General features: G+C 35.3%; 1 protein-coding gene across 7 annotated transcripts in view; it reads right to left on the bottom strand.

Annotated features, from left to right (window-relative positions):
- The window catches only part of MRTFA (myocardin related transcription factor A), a 78,712-nt gene that overhangs the window by 32,033 nt on the left and 21,234 nt on the right, over positions 1-25,445 (bottom strand). For 4 of the 7 annotated variants that reach the window (XM_026694826.2, XM_026694825.2, XM_087968284.1 and 1 more), the window contains 3 exons: positions 8,407-8,472; positions 994-1,049; positions 119-194 (listed from right to left, as the gene is read on the bottom strand). In XM_026694826.2, the coding sequence (XP_026550611.1) occupies positions 119-194; positions 994-1,049; positions 8,407-8,413 (139 nt within the window). In that variant the 5' untranslated portion in view covers positions 8,414-8,472. Of the gene's footprint in view, positions 1-118; positions 195-993; positions 1,050-8,406; positions 8,473-17,171; positions 17,393-25,445 lie in introns of those variants that run through there. The other 3 variants (XM_087968282.1, XM_087968283.1, XM_087968281.1) reach the window with 2 other exon arrangements.

Raw genomic sequence — 25,445 nt, 5'->3', positions numbered from 1 at the left:
CCTGCACTTTATTAGCCTATCTATTTCTAAATGAACAGAAGTGATACATGAGAATGATGAATGTCTAGTTTGTATCTTTCCAAAAACTTACTAAACAACCATATACAAGAGATTGTACCTTCTAGAATGTGCATTCTCACCAACTCCGACCTCTCTGGTCGGGACCGGATCTTCCGTTTCAAGTAATCCTCTGTCTGCAAAACATAGAAAAATACATTCTAATCCTCAATGAAGTAACAAGACTAAATATGGAACATGCAATATTTTCCTATTAAAATCCATCATTAGATTCTCAAGTAGAAGAAATAACACTGCCTCAGATCTCAGTAGCGATGCTGCTAAAGAATGGAAGAAGCAAAAGGCCCATCATATCCCTTTGCTTACATTGCATGACTGCACAGCATTTAATCAGAGATTGAAAACCGTGTAGAAAATGAAGCACAGAGTTTCCAACACTCTGCTGTTTGAGATGTTTAGGATGCATTAATTGCCTATGTTCACATCTACTGATAGGGACACTTAAATCAGCCTTAATCCCAGGCTACATACATATCACTATATAACAAATACAAAAGGTTTTGACTGAAATTATAATTCCCCACACACTTTAGTTTTAAAACAAGCCAAGCCAACAGTCACTGAATTAACTCCTCACCAAACTCATTGAAGATCTTTATGATTGTAGCCCCAGATATAGTATTTTTATTCAGTTTATTTCTCAGGAAACAGAAATTGTTCCATTTAAATTTATATTAGCAGACAGTTCCTAACATAGAAGCAGACAGTGGGATCAATCAAATAAATGGAAGTCTCTTTCCCGCAGGCACCCTAGGCTCTAATTCTATTAATAATGCTACCATTTCCATCGTATTATATATAATGTATAAAATAAAATACTCCAAAAGAATGGAGGTCTCCATTTGGAAAAATCAGAGATCAAATCTGAAAAAAGATGCTATAGATGTTAAGCATTAAAAGTTATGTTGTGCTTACCCTGGCCCGTTCCAAACTTCTTCTCTGTTCATGAAATGCAGCTGGACTTTTCAGAGCTGTTGGAAGACAATAACTCAATTACACAGCTTAATTTCTCACATATATGAACATTTATGGTTAACAATCATCAAAATCATTTGGACAAGATACTGAAGACAGCTATTTTGACATATGCTCAACTGTATCCTGCACCGATTTAATCTACATTGTATTTTGCCAACCTAAACCAATGATGAAATTTACTCTCTGATCACTAAAATACTGCACCTAAATGTAGGCAGATGAGCAAAGCACACACCAAGGGAAGGAGCTAGTGAAGTAGTTCAGAAAGAAAATATTTGTTTACCTGAGAACTTTATGTAAAATCATATATAAAGGTATATAAAGTCTTCTAAAAATATCTGATGAAAATACAGTACTGTGTATTTGGATTTAATCATTTACAGAAAGAAAATACAAATAAGTGAGGAATATATTTCAAGCATGTTTAACTAGCAAGATAAAGATGACTGAAAATTTAAGAATTAAGTTCAACATGAATAATTTTTTCCACAATGGACAATTGCCAAAAAAATAACTCCTATTTTAAGCCACTGCCCCCCCACCCCCAAACTTAGCAGTATGCAAGTTTTAGAAGAATCCACTGGCAGGGCTATCTCTGGCAGACTTTAATAAGTTCACATTGGTTGGGGGGGGGGGGGAATTTTGTTGGCAACAATGTTTTCTCAGTCCATTATCCTTGAAGGCAGAATAAAATTCAGCTCTCTGCTTTTACTGCTCCAGGGAGAACAGAATGCAGAAGAATACACTATACCACTGTTTATTTTGCTGAATAAGCCGGTGATGGTGATTTTTACATAAGTAAACTGAGCAGCTCATATTGTTTCATTATACATAGTGAAAAGAAATCTGACATATACTTAATAGACTGATAGACACTTATTCATTAACCATTTTGGGAGGAAATTGACTGCATCTAGCCTGAGTAAAAAGCAAAAAGGAAGAGAAAACTATAGCCTAATATCCATTTAGAACAGAGATATTCTCATATTATGTTTTGAAACAATAATATAAACTAATTAATTAGTCCTTTTATTTAGGTGAAACCAATTTCTGGTTTAGAGAGGCTTGCTAATAAACGTAGTTGATGTACTATGAATGAACCAACAGCTAGCTAAGATAAAATTAAGTATCCTATTGGAACCAATGAGGGAAATGTTTATAGTGAAATAAAAATATAGAATGAGTATTTGGAGAGGGGAATATTCTAGCGGAGGGAATCTTCACTGAATGCTATAATACAGCTCATAAAAATACCTTCTCATGCAAATATGCATTCCAAAATGCTTCCAATGTAGAAGGAAGATGTTGTAATGGAATGTGAGAATGACCTTGGGAGACAAAGTGAAGATCTGCCCCTAGGCAGATAGTCAGATAAGAGGCAGCATAGCCAACAAAAGAAATATGAGTGTGACAAACTAGTTTCTTGTGCTATAAAGGTGACAGAGGAGAAATGTACTTTTCAGACATGGATGATTCTGTTAATTCAATAAAATATAGTTGGTTCACCTGAGTCTGCTTCTTATGGAGTATCCCCCAAGGCTAATACAGCAAATCAAGTAGCTTGTACAATTGTGCTTGTGCTGAGGCTTCTGAGTTTTATATACAGGTAGTCCTAGACTTACGACCACAATCGAGCCCAAAATTTCCATTGCTAAGCAAGTTATGAATTTTGCCCCATTTTATGACTTTTCTTGCCACAATTGTTAATTACCGCGGTTGTTAGTAACACAATTGTTGAGTAAAACTGGTTTCCCCATTGACTTTGCTTGTTGGAAGTCGCCAAAGGTGGCCACATACCTTGGGACACTGCAACCATCATAAATACATATTAGTTGCCAAGCGTCTGAATGTTGATCATGTGTCCATGACTTATGACTGCAGCGGTCATATGTGTCACTTTTTTCAGTGTCGTAGTAACTTATGGTCACTAAATGAATGGCTGTTAGTCAAAGACTACCTGTAGTTGATTTGTAAAGCTGCATACTGCTTGGAGTCACTGTATGTCATATAAATCTATTTAGTAAATAAATAGACAAACACATTCTGAAATAAGAGGTGATAAATGATGGATATTGATACTGGAAACGGCTTCCTTGCTACTGAAGGCCCAACATTCATCGAGGCATGTAGTTTCTGAAGTACGTGAGTATAGCCTTCGCTATAAAATACATTTCCTACCTACTGGGAAACCTTTTGTTGTATTTAAATTGTATTCAATTTGTGGGGACAAAGCAATCATTTTTTCCTGGTTTGTTTTTTTGGGGAGGAGAGAGTGGGATAGAAAAAAAAACTTCTATCATTGTTTTGCCATGATTCTCATCGCAACACTTTCAATTTTTAGTAACAACACCACTGAAATTAGGCAACATGTCTTGAGATGATTCCAGAGGGAAAAAAGGAGATTCAAATGCCATATGTAGTCATGGGGCTGTGATCACATATTTTATAAACAAATGGATCTCAGCAATGTGGCCTGTTCACTTTTCCATACCATCCAGAAGATAGCTAACTAGCAAACTACTATTTAGCAAACACCCCAAGGGAAATGTTTTCATATCCTCATGAGAATTTCTTTGGAAAAACACTCTGGTTTATAATTCTTTCTATTGCTGGCACTGTGACAAAGAAAATTTTATACTTGACTTTTGAAAATGCCAAAAATGAACAAGTTACTCTCTATTTCTTCCATAACATTTTCACAAATGAAGACAGAATCTGAAAAGAATCAGTGAATATGTATTATCAGTTTCCATCCATTTTTCTTGGCTGTTTAAAAAGGACATAATAAATGGCCCAGAAATGTCAAACAACTTTATGGTGTCAGTTATAAAATTAAAAGGCTTTTTAAAAGCACGGCCTTAATATACTTTATAGTGATAACTAGGAACTTATGAACTGTAGTAACCTCTCTTTGGTTATTCTAGAAGGATGATTTAACTTTTTCAACATTAGTTTTTTAAGAATGCTTCTTTAGGATTGAGAATAAGATTAAAGCAACCTATTAAGTGTTGCTAAACATAGAAAGTAGCTAAGTATAGATTTTACTGGTTAATAAGCAGTCTTAGGTTCTACTCGATTCTGATTTCATGCCATATTTCCTAGGGAATTAGAGAAAAATACAGCACATAGAAATGTTTTAAAAACTGAAATGTAATTTAAAAATAAGACACAGCCGCATAATAGTTTTAAATCGAGGGAATGAGTCCTGTGGCATATGCGGAGCAGCTGAATTAACATCTCCCAGCATTTCTCACTATAGATAGTCCTTGAATTACAACAGTCCATTGAGTGATCATTCAAAGTTACAACAGCACTGAAAAAAGTGACTTACGACTGTTTTTCACACACTGTTGCAGCAATCCCCATGGTCATGTGATCAAAATTTAGATGCTTATCAACTGATTCATATTTAGGATGGTTGCAAAGTCCCAGGGTCATGTGATCACCTTTTGTGACCTTTTCACAAGCAAAGTCAACGGGGAAGCCAGATTCACTTAAAAACTATGAGAAATGCAGTGATTCACTTAACAAGTGTGGCAAGAAAAGTCGTAAAATGGGGCAAAACTCACTTAACACCTGTCACAATTTTGGGCTCAATTGTGATTGTAAGTCGAGGACTACTTATATTGTCCATACTAACTGAAACACTGAAGTCCCCTAGAATGGCACAAGGTCTGGAAAGAGAACAATGTATTCTTTAGTTCCCCCCAAATGTACCTTTCTTGATTAACTGAATTTTGCATAACCTTTCACATCACCATTAGAGGAAAGATGTAGACCTCCCACAAAATATTGGAGCATGAAGTATTTTTCTTTTGGTTTTTAGGCAACACTATCCAACTGTGTTTCTTGGTTATATAAATAAGAAAAATATAATTTTTAAATATGAATCTTTCAAACACTAAAGTTCTTTGATTTCCCACCCTTGGTCCCATTTAATTTTATCTTTATCATAAAAGAATGATGAAATATAAAAGGTTTATTTATACATTCTATCATTAATCAAAAGGTTTATTATTCTAACTTTAACTAGTTAAATGTGTTATCACAATAAAATTTAATATATAGAATTCCAAGGTCTCTTTCACTGGGATTTTGAATATTTTTGAAAATATTTTTGCTTTTTTGCCGGTATGTATAAATTTATTAATCATTTTCCACCTTTTTCCAAAAACATTTATTGAAGATTACACATGTAAAGAACAAAAGTCAATATAAACTGCAACAGAAAAATTCAAAAATGGGGGGAGGCACTCTGGGCTGAATGTTGGTATGTGAAAAAGGAAAAGAAAGGAAAAAGAGAAAGAGAAGCAAAAAAGATGTAACTTTCTCCTTCATTCAGCAGGTAAAAAATTTGAATAGCTTATCATCATCTTAAAATTAAATATAATCTCTCTTCTCCCTGTAGCTCATTTCTCAAATAAGGAAACCAATCAATCTTTGTCAACACAAGTCCAGTAAGGGCAATCAGATATACCAATAACTATTTTCTTCTTTAAACTCTGATTGAACATGCCAATATTATAAACCCTTCCTGATTTTTTTACACCTTCAAAAAAAAGTCTCATAGCTAATTTGCTACTCATCTATGTTTCAACGCAAACATTCTTTTGAACTTCAATAGATTTATCTTGTATACATAAGTAAAATTTATCATTTTGTTTGTCAACTTTTTAAAAAGTCCTTTCAAATCTTAGCAGAGTTCATTTAAAAAATGAGATTTAAAAAATGATCCAAATCAGTTTCCTGATTTAATATCTGTTCATCTCCTTTAGGGAATAAGTCATCTACCAGATCCTTTTTTACATCCTCTTTTAAATTAATTTCATAAATATCCATTGCAGCTCATTTTTTACAACTTTATTAGAATATGCTATCAACTTTATCAAGCATCTTATCCATTCTGCCCAAAAATTTAGCTGAAAGGAATTCAAAAATTTGCATTAAGGATTTCTGCTCCTTTTTCTTTATCATCTGGCTCTAGTGTCTAGCCTTCAAAGTTTCCTTATCATAAAAAAGAAAACATCTCCATTTTCCCATGAGAAAGTATCTTCTAAATAATACAAAACTATAATTCCAAATCCCTTTAGCCCCTTAGAGTCTTAATCTCTCCAATTTGTAAATAATTTTAAAAAAATATCAAAAAGTAATTAAAATATGAGGCTCAATCAAGTTTAGTGTCCATAAAGGCTGTTTTGTGAGTCTGAGCTTGATGTAAATCCTGACTCTCAGTCATTCCACTCATAAACTGAAAGTAAAAATGACAGTTTTTGCAGTCTACTCATGAAGAGCAGCTGTTCAGAGCCACATGGGTGATCTCAGCAATCTCTCTTTCATTCTGGAGATATTATACTAACTAGGAACAATTCCGCTTAGAAAGCCATCTTGCTAGCAAACACAGCAAGGTATCTCCATGGCACTCAGAGGAACTACCCATTTTCCACCATTTTTGAGAAAGTGTGTGTGTGTGTGTGTGTGTGTGTGTGTGTGCGCGCGCGCGCAAAGGGAGAGGGACCTCTCTCTTTGAAGGAAATGGTGGTACACCTCTCCTAAAGAAGAAGTCTTTAGACCCAATTATTTTAGATAAATATTGTCATGTCTTCAAACTTTCCTTTTTAGACTGAAGAGTTATTGAAAAGATGATGATCAGTCAAGAATATGGAAGTAGTGAATTATCTAAACCTCTTTCAGTCAAGTTTAGGGCCAGTGTTTCATACAGAAACAATCTTGTTTCATGTTTGTAGGTGACCTGTGTTGGAACTGGAATGGAGGTGGTAAATCCACCCATGTGCACCTTGAACTCTAAGTGGCTTTTGATACCACATTATACTTCTGCAAATCAGATCCTCTAAGAGCCCTCAAATGACACATGAATGACAATGACCACACATCCTCCCAAGGTCTTGGCTAGTGCCAAACCTGTAACCCAAATGGTCATTTTTCCGAGCGGGGGTACCTCTCTCCCAGGGCACACTCAGGTCTTAGTTATGCATGCCAGATTGGTACCCTTATCTATAATTACATTTGGATAAGGGAAGATTATTTATACACCAACCTCCCATTCAAAAGCAGCACCTGGAGCATACTTTGCTTCAAGCAATTTAACCATAATATGATTCCTCAGAGGTTTATGAAAGCCTATTATTAAAAAAGAGACAAGGTCCCTGCACCCAATCAGTATGTAATTTATTCCTCCAAATTCTGATGAAATGGAAAGCATATATCAATAAAATTTACAATTACAGCATAGAACCATAAAGCGATATTTTAAAATGTGACAATTGTTATAATGACATTAAGTACATTCTTTAAAAATATATGTGCCTATATAGAAGAGAAAGTAAACCTAAAGTAATGCATCATAAATTTAAATGTATTATTTTTTAATATTAAATTGATATGCCACCCATCTCACTATCCAAGCAACTCAGAGTGGCTTACAATAAATTAAAATGAAAGATATAAAACATTAACAGGGATGAATACACTTTAAATTCCCCTTTTTATTTTTTTAATATTCACAGATCCGAGAGCTATTTTTAAGTAGATCTTTGTAACAAATCAATGAACAAAAATATATATTTACACAATAGCTAAAAATGTGTGCTGTTTAATCTGAAAGAAGAGAATCCTTTTTAAACTGTCAATGAGAAGTAGTAGCTCATACTGTAAAGTGCAACAAAGTATGGATGTGTTGGGCACCTGATTGCTCAACAGTCTTTTTAGCACCCTTTTTGCAAGCTTCACACCAAATACCAAAACAACTAAAGAAATTTCCGCTTTCCTACTTGCTCAAAAATTATTGCTGCATTTAATACCTGAAATTCTTGCTTTAGTAGTTTTTCACGTCTGACAGTAATTTTTAAAACCTTCATTAATCCTGCCTGTATTCACTTCATCATTCTCTTTCCCTGTATCTGATGAACTGCTGCAACAGGCCTCTTTGCAAAACCTGTTATCTAGTGGCTCTGATGTACAGTAGTTCTTTAGTGTGACAGTGTTGCAAATGCAGAAAAATTAACTTTGTAATTTTCCTAAGCAAGTGTGCAGCCATGTTCGAGCTTCAAGCAAGACAGTAGTATATTAAACAGGAAACCTGCTAAGGAAATGATAACATGAATGCAATATTTAAAATGTTTTGAGGATGGCAACATCTTTTCATAAGATGTTTTTGTATAGTACTATTTACATTGTACAAATGCTCAGAAAGTATTTGCTAGTGTGCTGAGTATCAGAAATTAAAAATGGCCTTTCCCCCAAGCTCACACATTCTTCACGGAGAACAAACTCTTTCTCTCATCTGAGTAGAAATGTCTCAAAGAGGAATAACAAATTTTAAGTTATACTTACGCGGCATGATCCCTTGACTAACCAACTCTTCACGTGTCCGTCGCTGCTGGAGCTTCAACTGTAGCACTGCATAAGGCAGACAAAGAAGTAAGTGATGAGCACATTACTGTAAAATATAATGTGCAGAGCACATTTTCCTGTACATTTTTATTTTCTTCTATCTCAAGAACATTAGCAATGAGCACAGAAGCTGTAGAAGCTTCTATCTCAAGAACATTAGCAATAAGCACAGAATCCCCACCCAACACTTGCAAATTGCAGAAGTGGCCTCAGCAACAAGGTTTCCGTATTCTGCAGCGGACGGCGGGAGAGGAAGTTACAAAGCATTTTAGTAAGTTGATTTTAAAAATCCACAAAGTATGAAAATAGGCCATTATTCAATAATTCCTATAGCAACTAATAGGGTTGCAAATCATGAAACTAGAAAACAAGAAGAGACTACACAAACTGATATTGTACCAGTAGGATGTTATCAAAACAATGATTGCTGAAGTATCACTTTATATACACCATTCAGAAAATCCCTGGAACATGCCAATTTGGGATAATCCCCACAATCCTCCTGGATAAAGCTGATCCATGATGAAACTTAAGTCTGAAAGTTAATACCGTTACCTCCTTCTGACATATACTAACACTTATCATGAGTGAATATCCATGAGGCTTATTTCATCCACATCTACAAATTACACCATTGTTGCTCCTTCCTTCCTTCCGTATGTATTTGCATACATGCAAATTCTTCTCTCTCCCCCCCTCTCTCGTTGAGAAACCTTTTAGGTCTTGATTAGGAACATATAGTGCAGAAAATATTGTTAGAACTTAAAGTATTGTTTCATTCCTACTATTCAACCTCTTAGTCAAAGACCATTTATTCTTCACTGTCAAAGAACAGAAAAAGCACAATCTGAAATATTCCGTGTATATTCAGATAGACTTATCTAACCCTTAAAATTTTAACCAAATGCAATGAAAAATGTGCCACCTATGGATAAGCTAACTCTCAAAATTTTCATGATTTAATTTTCACAATTGGTTTATCAGTGGTGACACATTTTTCATGCTATTTTGGTTAAAACTTTGAGGGTTGGTATATCCGTGGATGAATTTATCTGCAAATATTCATGGGCACTTTTAAAAACTATTACCTATAAAGGTCCATGAGTATACTGATAGTCCTTGCTTACTGATTGCCTGTTCAGTGATCATTCAAAGTTACAACTATGCTGAAAAGGGAGATTTACGATTAGTCCTCAGAGTTACAGCCATTGCACTCTTCTGCAGTTACATGCTCACTGTTTGCGAGCTTCACTGCTGGCTTCCAACAAGCAAATTTAGTGGGAAAAGGTTACAGCGTAATTGACATCATAAGTGAATGTAGTCATTTCACATTTCATTTTACAATCACACTACTTAGCAACAGAGTTGCTGGTCCCAACTGCAATTGGTAATTGAGGATTACCTGTATACTCACAGATAAGCCTATCTATAGATAAGGCAAGCCTGTTTGGTATATTTTGGGATCTATCCGTGAGTACTGTATCTATCAGTGATGGCTAACCTTTTTGGGCTCCTGTGCCAAAAATTGTGTGCGCGCTTGCATGCTCACACTCGCATGCCAGCACCCAGAAGGCAATGCGTGCCCCTCCACGTCCCTACGTATGCCACCCCCACCCCCGCTGCCCACCCCCACCCCCTACAGTGCCTCACAGCTGATTTTCAGCTGGTTTGAGGCCTTTTTCACCCTCCCAGAGACTTGAGGAAGGCTTCTGCAGGCTTTGCAGGCCAAAAACTAGCCCCGTTTCATCACTTCCTGTTTTTCCGGCCTCAAACTGGCAGAAAGATCAGCTGTGAGGCGTGCGCATGCGCAGTAAGGTAAGTTTGTCTGCAGCTTGTGTGCCGGCACAAATGGCTCTGCGTGCCTCTGCGTGCCGTGTGGCATGCGTGCCATAGGTTCTCCATCACAGGTATTTCTAGGAAAAAAACTAGAAAACCATTTTTCCTACATAGTTTTATAGACATTGAAACTGTAATATTTCAGTTGTGAAATTGTGACATTTGCAAAGTAAGTATGAACTGCAAGGAAGTCGGAATTTTTGACTGATCTGGTTTAATAGCTCCTCTCTTGGCATGAGCAAACAAACCAAACCAGAAGTGTGTCTATCTTGATAAGCAGACCATAATATTTTTCCCTTATAACTTATTCAGGAGCAGTAAGTCTTGATTTAGACATCAAAGCATGGAAGGCACACACAACATTTACCAAGCCAGGGATCATCCTCGTATATACTGTAAAGGAAGGACCAGGTCAAATAAATCATTGCACTGGATAAGGAAATTAAATCTAATAATTATATTAATGAAATACATTTAACGGTTATGCCTGAGTATTTATTTTCTGAGACATTAAAAAAATACAAACTAGCAATTTCTGCAGAGATGCTTGTGGAGATACACTCTAAAAATTGTGACTAACACTGTACTATTAATATTTATTATGTGGCTATTCACAATTTCTAAAATTTTGTCTTCCTAAATTTACAAAATTCATTTATATTTACACTTTAAGCATACTCTGGTTAAATGAGCAGACTTAGAAAAATACTTAGATGGATAGGTGTGATACTTTCAGCAAAAATAGAATATAGCAATGCAAACATTTAAAACTACTAAAGCATATTATTTCTTTATATTTACTCTGAAATTATTTTTAAAAGCACATTAATTCTATATGTGAAATTGTGAAATTACTGATAGTGGCTTCACTTGATTGCTACATTATACTGAGGGTGGATCAAAACCGTAATGACAAGCAGTTTGCATAGGAAGTGAAAACACCCATTCTAACTAGACAAAAATATATTTTTTAAAGACAGATATGCTGAAAGTAATTATGTTAGCTATAGATAAAAATTAAAATGATTGTGCTTTTTATAAGTGCCACAAGGCTGCTGCTTTGCCCACATTCTTATTTTAGAGTACAAAATTCTGTTACACATTGTGATGTCTGCAAAAGTGGTTTAAGCTAATATATTGGCTGCTATTGATATTATTTTTCATTTTCACTCTCTGGACAAACTAGCATCCTGCCTGAGATTCTATACCCTAGTCTTTTAATCAACAGATTGTTCATTGATCACACACACCTGGCATTAGACGATATGAAGTACTTTTTTTACCAAATGGTTAGGAACAGTCATTAGCCCTTCAGTTTTTGCACCAGTCAACTGCAACAATCCAAAATCCATCTTATTTGGGATACATAGGATTTGTTCAAGCAGGCATTCCATGTTTTTAGAACTTCTCAGTGTGAATTTTCAGAATAGTGAGCAATGCCTGTTCCTATCCCTATCTTCCTATTTTTGGCAGAATGCAAATAGGATGGATCTCTTTCTGCAACCATCAGCAAGTCCTGTACAAGTAGATGGCATCATAAAGTAAAATAGGATGGAATAGACATAAACAGAGAATTACATTTAACTTTAACTGTGTCTTTGATAGGTGATCTCTAAATTCAGCACAGACTCTGTACAGTGATCATATTGGATTTTGCCTGAGTTTAAATACTTTTATAACAGATAAGGCTTTTATCAGACTTTGTTTTAATGACTGCTACATTGGATTTAACATAAGTACTACCTTAGTGGGGTGGATGGCCTGATTATGTGAATTCACATGATATTTCAAGATCCCCAATTAGAGATAGGTTTGTGTGGTCCCTTTAGAAATATAATGACATATGTCTAAAACCAGCATTCACAACAAAATGGTTCAAATTTCAACAAAAATCAGTATATGATATGGAATACAATAATTCTCTTGATAAGGTCATGTCAAAAGTGTTGAAGACTTCAGGAAGGAAATTGGAAGGATCAGTTCCTAGTATAAATGGAAGTTCAAGACCACCATGGGAGAAAATACATTTTTATTACAGGCCCGGCTTTTCCTTAGATCAGCACAGAAAACATGAAGTCCACTCATTCAAAAGGCAGTTGTGACTGCGATCAAAATAGATCCCTTCCAAGTGAGAGTTTGAATAATACGGCTGACCAATAGCTCAAAAGATGCTGTTAAGATGCTAAGGACAGAACAAGGGGTACTATGAAATGTCAAAACAAAGAAAGAGAAATATATTGCCTTTTAACCAAAGTGTATCAGATAAAATTAAGCCACTGAAGATATAAGCAAGGTTAAATCTTTATTGACAAGCTCCTTCATTTTCGATTGCAATAGGAATTTCATAAATATTAGAGACAGAACAATTAAAAGAATCCCTCCTCATGCACAAAGGATATGAAATAGTTCACTTAACTGTCTGTACTTTTAGTGAAAATGTTATCAATATTGAGAATCTGAAATGAACGTTATGCCACAAGCTTGAAAGTAAATTAAAGACACAAAATTGTAACGTTGTTATACAGTCCAAAGTTCCTACATGATTAGAAGCTGAAGAACTGATAGGCAAACTTACATCTGCCACAATCACTACAGAGCTAATAAGAGTGTGGTCAAGGCAGTTGTGAAAAAATATTGCATAATAAAGAGGTATGGAACCTACGATTTCAGCTAAATAGAAAGTATCTCCTAATAATCTGGAACTGAGTTTGCCTCTACCAATGCAATTGTGCTGGCAGTAGGTATTAGAATGAATGACCAAAGTATTTATATCTAGACTCTTTCTTTCATACTTTCAAGCACCACTGTAGAAAAGGAAAGCAAGGACTTCCACTTAAGTTCTCACTTGAGTTGAATTGATTATATCTGACTGAGTGCATTTACCTTTCTCTTGGGTGACTCCCACAGGAGAGGCAGAAATGGCAATAGCCAAAGCTATTATGGACCAAAAAACCTCAACTATTGTTAAAGTAACCCATTTGAGGAGGCAAAATTAAAATTTGCAATGCTGGGCTGATAAACAAGGGATGATCCAGTGGAATCTTATAGCCAGTGGAAAGATTAGATGGTATGCTAAAACAAGATGGGTATGAAATATTTTTGTCCTACTGCAGGAAATTGTTGCTGGCTCTGCTGCTTATGAATAACACCTAATTCTTTCCTTCATTTCTATACGAAAATCAAATGTGCTCTTCATGAATGAAATATGTATGTGTGTGCATATATAACCGGTTGACATCTGTCTGTCTGCCTGCCTGTCTATCTATCTATCTTGATAAGACCAACCATATATTGGAGAGAGATATCATTCCAAGGGCAGGTGCTACAACAAAAAAGACAAGCTTTCCTAAGTTTCATCACATGATATTGCTTCAGATAATGGAACTGAAGCATTAGACCATGTGAGGCAAGATTAGAAATGTCACCTCAGGAAGATTTTTGTAGAAAAGAAATGATGGTGAGGTCAGACTGGTGGACCAATGGTCAAATAATATACTTTAATCAAAGTACAAACAAGAGTTAAAGTCAGAAGGACACATCTATCATTGGTTTACATATTTACACTGAGAGGTTTAAATTACGTGAAAAGTGTTCCAGGTTTGACTTTGTAAAAAAATGACTTTGAAACTGTACTGTGTATAGTAGTGAAGAACATGTTATGGCCAAGATTTTTAAATTGTTACTGAAATTGAATTTAAAAAATGAGTACGTGGGGTCTTTGGTGCTCTTTGAGCTTGGTGGTTTTTACTTCTCCAAATAATCATTACCATTTGCCATACTCTTCTTCCAATGATGGATAATGGATAAAAGAATCATGCACTTTTTGTCTTCAACTATGACAGTTTTTTCCACTTTTTCATTTGAGTCCATGTAGTTCCCACTAATTTCAAATCTAGAAGGCAAAATCATGAAACTGCACTTACTTACTTTGGTCATGTTATGCAGGGGAACTCACTAGAAAAAGCATTTATGTTTGGAAGCGTTAGTGGTAAAGGAAACCAAGCTGTCAAAGAACACAGTTGCTCAACACTATCAAAGCTGACACTAGCCAGAACGTAGAAAAAGTCAAATAGTGCTAGACTGAAAGATGTGAAGAAACCTGGCCCATAGAATTGCCAAGAGTCGGACTTTGACTGAATGGGTGACATCATTATCATATTTCAAATTGTTTTGTCTTGTATATGAATCAAAGGGTCATTAGGCTTATATTTACAACAGAATGTTGCATTATTTTTGCAGAAAGTAATTGGCTCTACTATAACAAGTTACTACTTATATTCCATTCTTACATTAATTTAGTATGGAAACAGTTTAGTGCTATAAAATGCAAAATTATGTCTAGTTTCCTTAAAATTTGTTCTGGTTTTCATAAAGAGGAGGAGATTTGCTTTAATTCAAGGGAGGGCATTTAGTGTTATCCAGTTATTTTAACTTTATTTATCTATTTTAACTTCCGCAAGCCCTGTTCATAATGATAAATAGCAAATCGAGTTACATAACATAACATTCCCTATTACAGAATGTTGGGACAACACAAAATGGGTCATTTTCCATTTGAACCAAACACAAAAGCAGATATAAAACAACAGGTATTACCTTCTGTAATCACAACCATGACAATCAGCTCATCCCAAGATTTATACAACAACCATTGTGTGTTCAACATTTTTATAGAAAATAACTTAGAACAACACTGGTGACCTCCTTTGGCAAGGATTGCTAATTCTTGCTAATTTCATTCTATTAGCATGAAATTGCCATCACTCTATGCTTGAACCAACTTCCAAATACTTGCCTTGGCCTGGAGGCTATGCAGGATTACAACATAACTTCAGCTAAGAATTATGTACTTTATATGTCAGTTCTTCACAATGATTTTTGAATGATTTTGACATGTTCCTGTTGTATATGGCATTTTGTTTTTTTTCTAACTAATTCCCATAAATTACATTATATTAATCACTCTGCTTTGAAGAAAATCGTTCTGCTTTAGATCTGGAAATATATGAACACTCACATACATGCAGATCACTTTTCCAACAGCGTCTTCATTTTGAAATGTTGTTCTTCCATTTTTGCTGGCTATATAAAACAACTGATCAAGCCTCAACAAAACTGTAGTTCCCCCTACAAAGGACAGCAATGCCACTTTGAGGGATAACCAGAATTTTCTTAGTAGCAGCTCACAGATGATAGTTCCCATTTGGAACTTTGCTTTATGACTAATAGTCTGTAAACCACCTTTTCTCAACTTGATTGCTTTGGAGCACTTCAGTTCTGCAAGGAGTTCTGTGAGAAACAGTAACTGAAGACGTTTGTACGTGTTTTCTGATTTTTATGCTGGGGTTCTCTTAAGACCTGAAAATTATCTTACAAGTTCCTCCAGGGTAAAAAAGTTGGGAAAAACTAATTTCAGTTAACGGTTAATTTGTGGGTGCCCAATTTTCTTAAAGTTATTTATTTTAAACTTTCTAAAACAATATTTAAAAGGCACTTGTGAATAAAAGACATAAATGGCATATTTACTGAAATAATTCGCTTTTTCTCCCTTCTTACCTTTTATCGCTAAAGAAGTAAGTGATATAAAGTTACTTGATATTAAATAAGTTGTGGATGCCATGATTCAAAAACAGCATCTTATAAACTGATTCCACGGAAATACAGTGCCAAATTTTCTTTAAAATATATAAGTCCACAACGAAGTCATATGCAGAGACTATGATTTACTGAGTTGTAGATACATTTGGCAATAGCCAAAAGAGGATATGGATATAATCTGGTTACAATCTGCTATTTTATCCATAAAACATACAATGAGGATTGCATAGCAATTTGAATTTTTGGATAACTTTCACTGAAACACAATCAAATATATCATCAAGCACCACATTCGTTAAATGACAGACCTCCAGATATACTATTATCTGTGGATAACTAACCTCATTTTAATACTTCCAAATTAAGCTGAATTCAAAAATACGGTTATTGCCCCTAATAACATAATATTCAATAAGCAATTGCTATTATTTAAATCTCCTTTGAAAACGTTGGCCAATATTTGTATTTTTATAGAGGACATATAGCATATGCCTTATAGCAAGAAAATCTGCCTGAAACATTAACCTATTTTTACCTAGTAACAATAATGACAAGCTGGTTCATCTTTTAAAAAGAACATATGTAGTTATCTGAATCATGAATATTTAAGCATCAAGTTACTATTTTATTCCACCCTGCCTGAATCTGAATCACAGTATTGAGACATAATGAGTTAGATTTGGTGAAGCTCACCCTCGGGTCTGGGACTGCTTCAAAGCCTTGTCTAGGGTATTTTTGTTCCATTAAATTCCCCATGTCATTCCAATGGATTTATTTTTAGCTAACACATATGCCAGCAGTCTGGATTTCTTATATAGCTATTCCAACTATTTCTCCCAATGCAGACTTTTGGGTTGCTATCATAAAATTCTATCATCCATTCCCTTATCCATAACTTCCATGAATCATCCACTGCAATATCCTCCATTAGATTAATGTTTATTATCTTTTACTATATTATTTTTGTTTCTTCCTCTTATCAATATCCAAGCATCCTGTATAATTTCTGTCCCTTACTACTGAAATAGAAAGCCTTGTAAAGACTAAAGTTTAAAACCTAATTTAGATTTTCACATATACCTTCGCATAAGAGATCTTTATAAAATTGAACAAACAGCATCTTCTAACATAAATTAAAAGACATCTAAGCACTATCAATATGAATGAATTCACTGTACAGTATTATAACAAACATACAAGAAGACCTTCAACAGATATAAATGGCAAGTTTTAAAAGTTCTCTTAATATAAGCAAGACAGAACTCACTAACCTTCCCTCAAACAGTGGTAGGAGTCCTGACTCAAACCTGCATTCTTTACATCCTTTAATACAATCTCTGCAAATGGTACAATTCCACCATAAGTAGATTGGAGAGTTTTTATTTTGTCCAACATGTTGAAGAAAATCCCAGGATCAGAATATTCCCTCAGGGTTGTGCAGGGTTGTTAAACTTAAGTAAAGGCCAATATATATGGCTCTAAATGTCCCATTGAACCTTTGCTCTTGAATGCCAGTTTATAGCTTGAAGCTGAGCTCACACTGGGGTTAGCAGATACAAGAGACAGATACATCTAAAAAGCAGACATCTGAAGATCAGAATCAGTAAGCTTCCGGCCAAACTCTTGTCAGCAGCAAGTTCAGGCACAGAAATGTCTTTCTTTCATAATGGAATGTATATCCATGCACGCAGTAATGAGACTGAGCCTCAATCTTCACAATCAACACAATGACTGACAGAACGTTTCATGAAGCTGTATGCACTAACAGCTAACCTCATTCACCCAAAATAGTATGCAGTTGGTTTCTTTACTCAGAGCTCAAACATTTGCCAAGCCAACACTATATGATACAGTTCCTGCCCTCTTTGTTTCCAAATCTAAAACTTCCATGTTCACAAAATGACATGGAAAGTTTGCATCAACAAACATCAAAACTCTTATATAATCCAAACTTAACTAATATTAAATTATAGCATCTAATAAAAGTGTACCTTACTAAATTCTTTGCACTCCTATTGTGCAAAGAATAGTTTATTCTTGAATATTACAATACAACCAAGGCATTGTATCACTAATACATTAATCTACAACAGTATTTCTTAATGTGTGATGCTAGGACCCTGGAGGGAGAGACTCTCTCAGAGATCACAAAATCAAAATTATTTGCCAGCCAATGTTGAAACAGTATTAAAATCTCATCAAATGATCATGAGAAGTAGCAGCAGCAAATGTATCTATTTCAATTTTTAATATGGCAAATGTTGATAACTCAAACAAAAGCTCTTCTGGAGTCCTCCATAATTTTTAAAGGTGGGAATGATCTTGTGAGAAAAAAATTAAAGAAACTCTAATCTAAAACAACAGAAGGAGTTCTAAATTTTATTTCAGGCTTATTAAGGTCCACTGATTGAGGGTTTCTGGATGTGAAAAACAGAATTGCAACATCTTTACATCTTTCAAGATTTCACCTTTAATAATTCCATGAAAAAATACTATACTCCACTCCTTCAGGTCAATCTGTAAAATTAAAAAATAAAATAAAAGCTCTATATTATTATTTAGCCTAACACAAAATAAACATATACCCAGAGTACTTTTAAACATTCCTTACAACTTTTTTTGAAAATTTCCAAAGCACTATCTGGTACACTTTACTTTGGCAAAGGCTGTCAGTAAATCTTTGTAAAAATATACATAGGCTTTTGGTTTGCTAGGTTTGGGTTTCAACATTTAGGAGCCTTTCATATGGAAAGTAAGAAGTAATTAATACAAATATAATGCTCTAGCAAAATCATTTCTTACACAACTGCTTCTACAAAGGAAAGAATGGAGCAATTTCATCCTTGGGAAACTTCCAGACTGTCTCTGGGGACAAAGAGATGTTTTTGCTGAACAAAAACAAAATATCCACCCCTTTTAAATTTCATATTGAGAACCCCAAATATATAGGGCTTCTCCAAATAATTACACTGATTGCTGTGAAAACAAGAGGGAATATAGGTAGCCCTCACTGAACAATCACAATTGGGACAGGCAACTCAATCATTAAATAGTCATTAAGTGAAACTGGGACTGTGCTTCTGAACTTACTTCAGTATTCCTTTACTTGACAGACCTATGAAGACCATAATTTTTAGGACTGATTGTAAAGTTTTTCATCACTGTTGTAACTCTGGTCACTAAAAGAGGCAGCTGTTCAGCAAGGGCTACATGTACAAGTTTAAAGGCTTTCAATCTATCTTCATAGGAATTATTTAAGCTATCAGAAATTATTTCTACTTGGGAGTTTTATCACTAGTCATTTGGCTTTTAAAATATTTTTTAATATAACATAAACTGTACATGTCTGCAGAGAGTATGCATTTTATCCTTCCAGACAACTGGCTGCAGCTGCTCAAGCAGTTCAGGAGTTTCCTAGCAATGGTGGACAGGTGGCCAAAAAGAAATTTATCTCAAAGCAGAACAGATAATCAACTTAGGAATCTGCATTTCTGCCTAAATTTGTTGCTCTGCAGCAGTTCCTACTCTCCTAACAGACCTGCATGTACATAGGATATATGTCTGTTTCTTCTGCATAAACGTTGTTTTAAATACCACAAAATAAAAATGCAGGAATAGCAAATGAAGGCTGGAGAAACTATCACAGTTAACCATAATTGTTACTTCTATAAGAATGATGGAGGGGACGGGAGGGGGGGAGGAGAGGAGAGGAGAGGAGGGGAGGATTATCCTCTGGAGACAAATGGCTTCCCTATCTTATCCCAGCACTGTATTTGTGATTTACTAAAATATATATCTAATAATTAATAAGTTGTTTGAGTAATGTAATAAATTGTCAAAAATATAATTCAATGTTCAAGTACACTATGTCCATTGAAGATGACAATCAATTAAGAAGTCACTCTGTATTTCTGTCCAGATTCTGCCAAGAACATTTGGATATATAAATGCTTATTAAGTCTCACAGATACACACAATTATATTTGAAAGGGCAGTTAAGATCAACCGGCGTGAATCCAAGAAGCTGTATTTGAGGACATTTCTCTCCCTCTCTTGAGAATTTAACAGAGTTTTGCTTTCAGAATGTCCCATTTTTTTTCCCCTTCACGATAATAGAGAACTTAAAAACAAGCAGTCAAAACCACATTGTTAAAAACATTAAACATGGTAATATTAACTATTCTTAACCAATCTATTCCCTTTATTCATGTTTTGTTGTAAGTGTGCACGTTTGGTACTGGTAACATAGGGTGGGGATGAATATGCTTTGTATAAAATGCTTCTTATATTGCCATGTATTGTATGAATAGAGCAAGGTGTTCTAATACTTGGTTTGCCTTACTGCATCGTATGTTAACTCTTCATCCATTTTATCATCTTTAGTGAATGTTGTTCTTAGATATTTGAACTTTGATACTTGTTTAATGTTTGTTCCAATTACTATATTTAGAGCAGTGGTCGCCAACCAGTGGGCGGGGGACCCCTGGTGGTCCGTGAGAAAATTTTGCTGGTCCGCAGAGAAATGTCACCACAAAGCACACCCCAAAGCAAGTAATCCAGGCTGTGTGGAAACACAAGGCTACGTTGCCCACATGGCCCGTAGAAACACAAGGCTTGTGTCGCTTGCATTGCAAACAATACGAGGTAGTGAGGAGAGGGAGGAATTTGCCCCATGCGCCCCACACGCCTTGCCTGGCCACCGGGCTGCTTCTTTTCGCTTCTTTCTTCTTCTGCTTTTGGCTGCACGCAAGGAAAGCAGCAAAAGTCTCTCTCTCCCCAAAACTCCGCCAGAAATGAGTCTGTGGGACCCTGCAAGGTATCCTGCTTCAAGAGGCTGCGCTGGCGCGACAAGTTTCACAAAGATCATTTCTGGCAGAATTTGGGGGAGAGAAAGAAAGACTTCTAATATATATATATATAGACTTTTTTTGGGATTTTCCCAGGGTCCGCAGGATTAAAAATTGAGTTTGGAGGTCCCTGACGTCCAAAAGGTTGGTGACCCCTGATTTAGAGTATGCTTTTTTCTTCTAATTGCCATCACTTCCATTTTCTATCGGTTCTCATATTATACTCTGGCATTCTTGGTTCATGGCCATAAGATGATGTTGTAGTTTCTTAGCTGTACTTGCTATCAATGCCTGGTCATCTGCAAAGAATAGTTCATTGATATTATTTCCATTCTTGGGTTTGGCTTATTTGCTTATGCTGCCAATATAGGTGATAAAGAATAGTGATGATAGTAGCCATCCCTGTTTTACTCCTGATGTTATTGTGAAGGGTTCCAATGTTCTTTGGTTTGTTCTGACTATACTTCTGCAATCACTATATAGGCTTTTGCATACTCTGTTCACTTACTCCATATTGGGTCAATGTTTGCCATAACAATTTCCGGGCAACTCTATCAAATGCTTTCTCTTGGTCTACAAATGCGACAAAGAGATTCTTATTGTATTCCATATTATTTTCTACTAGTTGTCCCTCAGGGCTTACTTAACATCTACCTGAAGCTGTTGGGTGAGATCATTCATCATCCTGGGTTGAGATATTATCAATATGCTGATGATACTCAGCTCTACATCTTTACACATGGTGACCCGAGTAATGATGTCTCTGCCCTCTCATGATGCCTGGCGGCTGTAGGGAGCTGGATGGGGAACAACAGAAAAGCAGGTTTGCTGCTGTAAGCAGGTTTGGAGGGAGTCATACTATTCTGGAAATCAATATGCTTTCCAAATCACTGATTTATCAAATGCACTGGGAATATTTTGAATGAAAACATGGCTTTTTAAATCTGTAGAGGGAGCTAAATTGTGTGATTCTCTAATAATTCACAAATGCATGAAGAACTATTCTAGGATTTCAGTAGAACATATCTTTTGAATTAAGGAGTATCAGGAAATCAAACTGTTGAAGGTAGAAAATTAGAATTTTCCTTGGTCTAGACATCACACATTCTTTCACCAAAGACTGGAAGCTAATTGTCAGGCTCTAATTCCAAGTGATTCCATCTCTAACATGATAAATATTCCTCTTCAATATTGGATTCAGAATCTTTAACACATGCAGTGAATTAGTATTTTTAATAGCCTCAAATGTGACTACTGGTGACCAAGAATACATTAATAAATGATCTATAAAGATGTAGGAGAATAGGGATTTCCTTCATTAAATTACGAAACATTTGTCAGCTATTTATTTGAATTTCAGAAAACTATCCTTACTCTTGAGTCATCTGAAACTATGCAGCAGAAGCAAGAGAGAGGAAAGAAAAGGGCAACTTTCTTCATAGTTGAATTTCAAAATTAAATATTGACTATCTTCACATTTACAAGCATTTGATACTGTTGTTCACATTATAATTATTGTAATAAATCTTCTGCTATTGACCAACTGGCATCATCAGAATTTCCTGTTCTTGCAGAATCATTCTTTTCAGTGTGGATTTAACTAGATAATGAGAGTAGACTGCAGATATTCAAAGTTTACTTTTTAAACGTATTTCTTTAACTCTATGAACTTTCAGACTCAAATTAGCTACTTTATAGGTACAGTCCAGAATCAAGTTACACAGTAATTCCAACAGATTTGAGCTAATTAACTATACATAAAGGAGAATAATTTAATTTCTTTTTTGCTAAATAAAAGTCTCTTTCCTCTTCAATCTTTCCTACTTGGGGATAGGAAAAAGAGGCTGTACGTGGACCCTTGGATTCCCTAGATAGCTATATTGATGGCAGCTGTCTTCCAGGAATCAGGCACTCCATGCCTTGGTGGAAACATTAGTGTTCAACCCCCAAAGGATAAACATTCTGACCATGTTAAAAATGATTACAATTCAGAAGACCAGGCTAAAACTTTTACTAGAGTAATTCACTTCCATTTCGTTTGGCATTGATTTTCAGAGGGCAAAATATGTTGATTCACATATCAATTTAATAAAAATATCAAGAGATTCTTTTCATGCAAATCTTTCTTTGGCAGAACATGATATGATCTCAGTAAGTTACAATGCTAAGTTTATTAGATACAGGAAGGCTCAGGTTACTCTGATGTCACTATGTCTGGTTTCCTTGAGGAAGATGTTCTGTTTTGTAAATTAAATGAATAAATTGGGAGAGTATTAAAACTACAAACATATTTTAACAGTAGACTGAAATCTTTCTGCTAAATTTGTCTCAGGGTATTTTAAACAACACACAGTTTTTAAAAATAACATAGGTCCGTTTTACCCATTTTTTCCAGTCCAAATCTTCAGATCAGTTAGAATGTGTTTTCCTTGCTAAAGATATTGAAATAATTACATGTCTATCTGTCTGCCCATCTATCTATCAAATTTATATGGCCTCCTTTGTCACAAGAAGTGTGACAGGCCTTAATTCAAATACTTGAGTAATTCTGGATCATGGCTATCATCTAACACGGGAATATTCTTTGATTTCAATGACCGGCACTACAACTTACAATTGCATTTTTAATTTGCCATATGTTCTATAAATTTCATGTTTACCTAAATAAGAACCAATTTCAAACATAACCAACTGAAGCTTAACGCTTGCTCTTGGATCAAGAGTGTGCAATTTATACGCAGTTATGCAACATGAGTTCAAATTTCTTAGATATGCCAGAATTGTCTTGGATCACACTGAAAACTACTTCCTTTTTATATGTGAAAATCAAATATGTACATTTTATTCAAGTTATGTCTATTCAAAAGACCCTAAAATATCACATTTATTATATGTTATTGTACTTTAAGAAACAGTGATTAAAACAATGGTTCAAACTTTCAAGCTAAACTCAACACTTAAAAACTTAATGCATTTACTCATGAAATTTTCATGGACCAAAAAAAAGTGCCACTGCTTTTGAATACAATTATTTTAATTTAACAATCTAAATTATTATTCCCAAGTAGTATGATATCCTACTAATAACTAGGGCCAACCTTGCTTAACTTCCAGGCCTAAACAAGATCATCTGATTACTGACATGTAGTACAGTGAGGTAACTAGTAGTATTTGAAACAATGAAGCTTTTGACATTTCACAGGTAATCAATGAATATCCAGCAGTTAGTTTCCTTTTATGTGGCTACATGCAAAATGAAACTGAACAAATATAAAGCAAGCAAGGTGACAACGGGGAAGGAGGAAATGGGTCAGGCACAGGAGACATTGCCTATACAAATGGCTTGGTTTTTCTCTTCTCTCTCTTTGCAGAGAGGAAAGAATTACAAAACATCAAATAAAAATAAAAAATCAATGCAGGCACATTGTGCATTGGACTGTTTGGGTATCCCATTCATAGCTACCAGTGCCAGCACATTACTGTAATGTGTACCTACTTGCTCACTTGTAATCCCTTCCTCTCTAATCTGTCTGCTCTGCAAGGGTGGGGAGAAGAACAAATGGTCAGGCACATGACACGCACTGGCTGTAATCGCAATCATGTGACTGAGACACTGCAAAATTTGTAAATGCAGGCATTGGTTGCAAATGCAGTTATTTTTTCAGAACCATTATAACTCTGAATGGTTGCTGAACAAGGTAGTTGGTAAGTGAGGACTGCCAATATAGCCATCTCAAGAACATATGCAGAATTTCTCTGCCATATTTGATAAGAGTGCTATAAAGTGACTAGTTGAAAGGAAACTCTCCATTACCCAAGACTAAAATTCCACACATTTCTTTAAACTGAGTTTCTCCCAAATGTATTTTTCTTCACAATAAAAACTGCTTAGTTGATATGTCCAGGCAGATGAACAAGCTACTGCAAGTTCCAGCCAACCTGATTTGATGTGTGACCCAGAGAGTCAAATTGCCAGGAATGTGAAATAATCAAAATCAGACCAAAATTGATAATAATCAGAGCTTTGGAGGCCTTGGGGTAGATGAGATTACTGCTTCAGTTAACTAAAGATGTGCTGGGGACAAAAAGCAAAAACATTATATGATGATTGATTGTAAATGACAGCAAAAGTTGTGAGTAAAAAAGTGAGGGTTTTTTTAAGTATTAATTAGAAATCTAGCCTACAATATTAGAAACCAGTTGCTGCCAGCTACTCACTAATATATAAAACATGTATAAGTATGCCAAATTAAACTATCAAAATTAACTGAATTATTTATCAATGAAATTATAAACACAGGAAAGTTTTAAACAACACAAGGGAATTGTATAATTCAGGAAAATTAACTATTAGGAATCATGTTATGGTGGGCTTTATCATACTTAAGATTTGAATAAAGCGAAGTAGGGATCCCCAACCCCCCAATTTATGGACCAGCAGCAGTCCACATTATGCCAGAAACTGGGCCACACAAACAAGCGTAGCCCCATCTGTGGAATGCAGGCAGCGCACGAAACCATACCCCTTCTGGTACTCGAAAAAAATTGTTCATGGAACCACTCCCTGGCCCCAAACGGTTGGGAGCCACTGATCTAATATGAGCAGTTGATCACATAACCTCACCCCAAATTCTTCCAAAATATTATTTCTTCATAGAAATCTAAAATATTAATGGTATATATACAAAACTTTCAAAC

Source organism: Notechis scutatus, chromosome 6 (assembly GCF_049901735.1).
Source record: "Notechis scutatus isolate UNSWTSFEM ecotype Mainland chromosome 6, rNotScu1.2, whole genome shotgun sequence".
Lineage (NCBI taxonomy): Eukaryota > Metazoa > Chordata > Lepidosauria > Squamata > Elapidae > Notechis > Notechis scutatus.
Note: the sequence above shows the minus strand (reverse complement) of the source record. Positions and strands in the feature narration are given on the sequence as shown.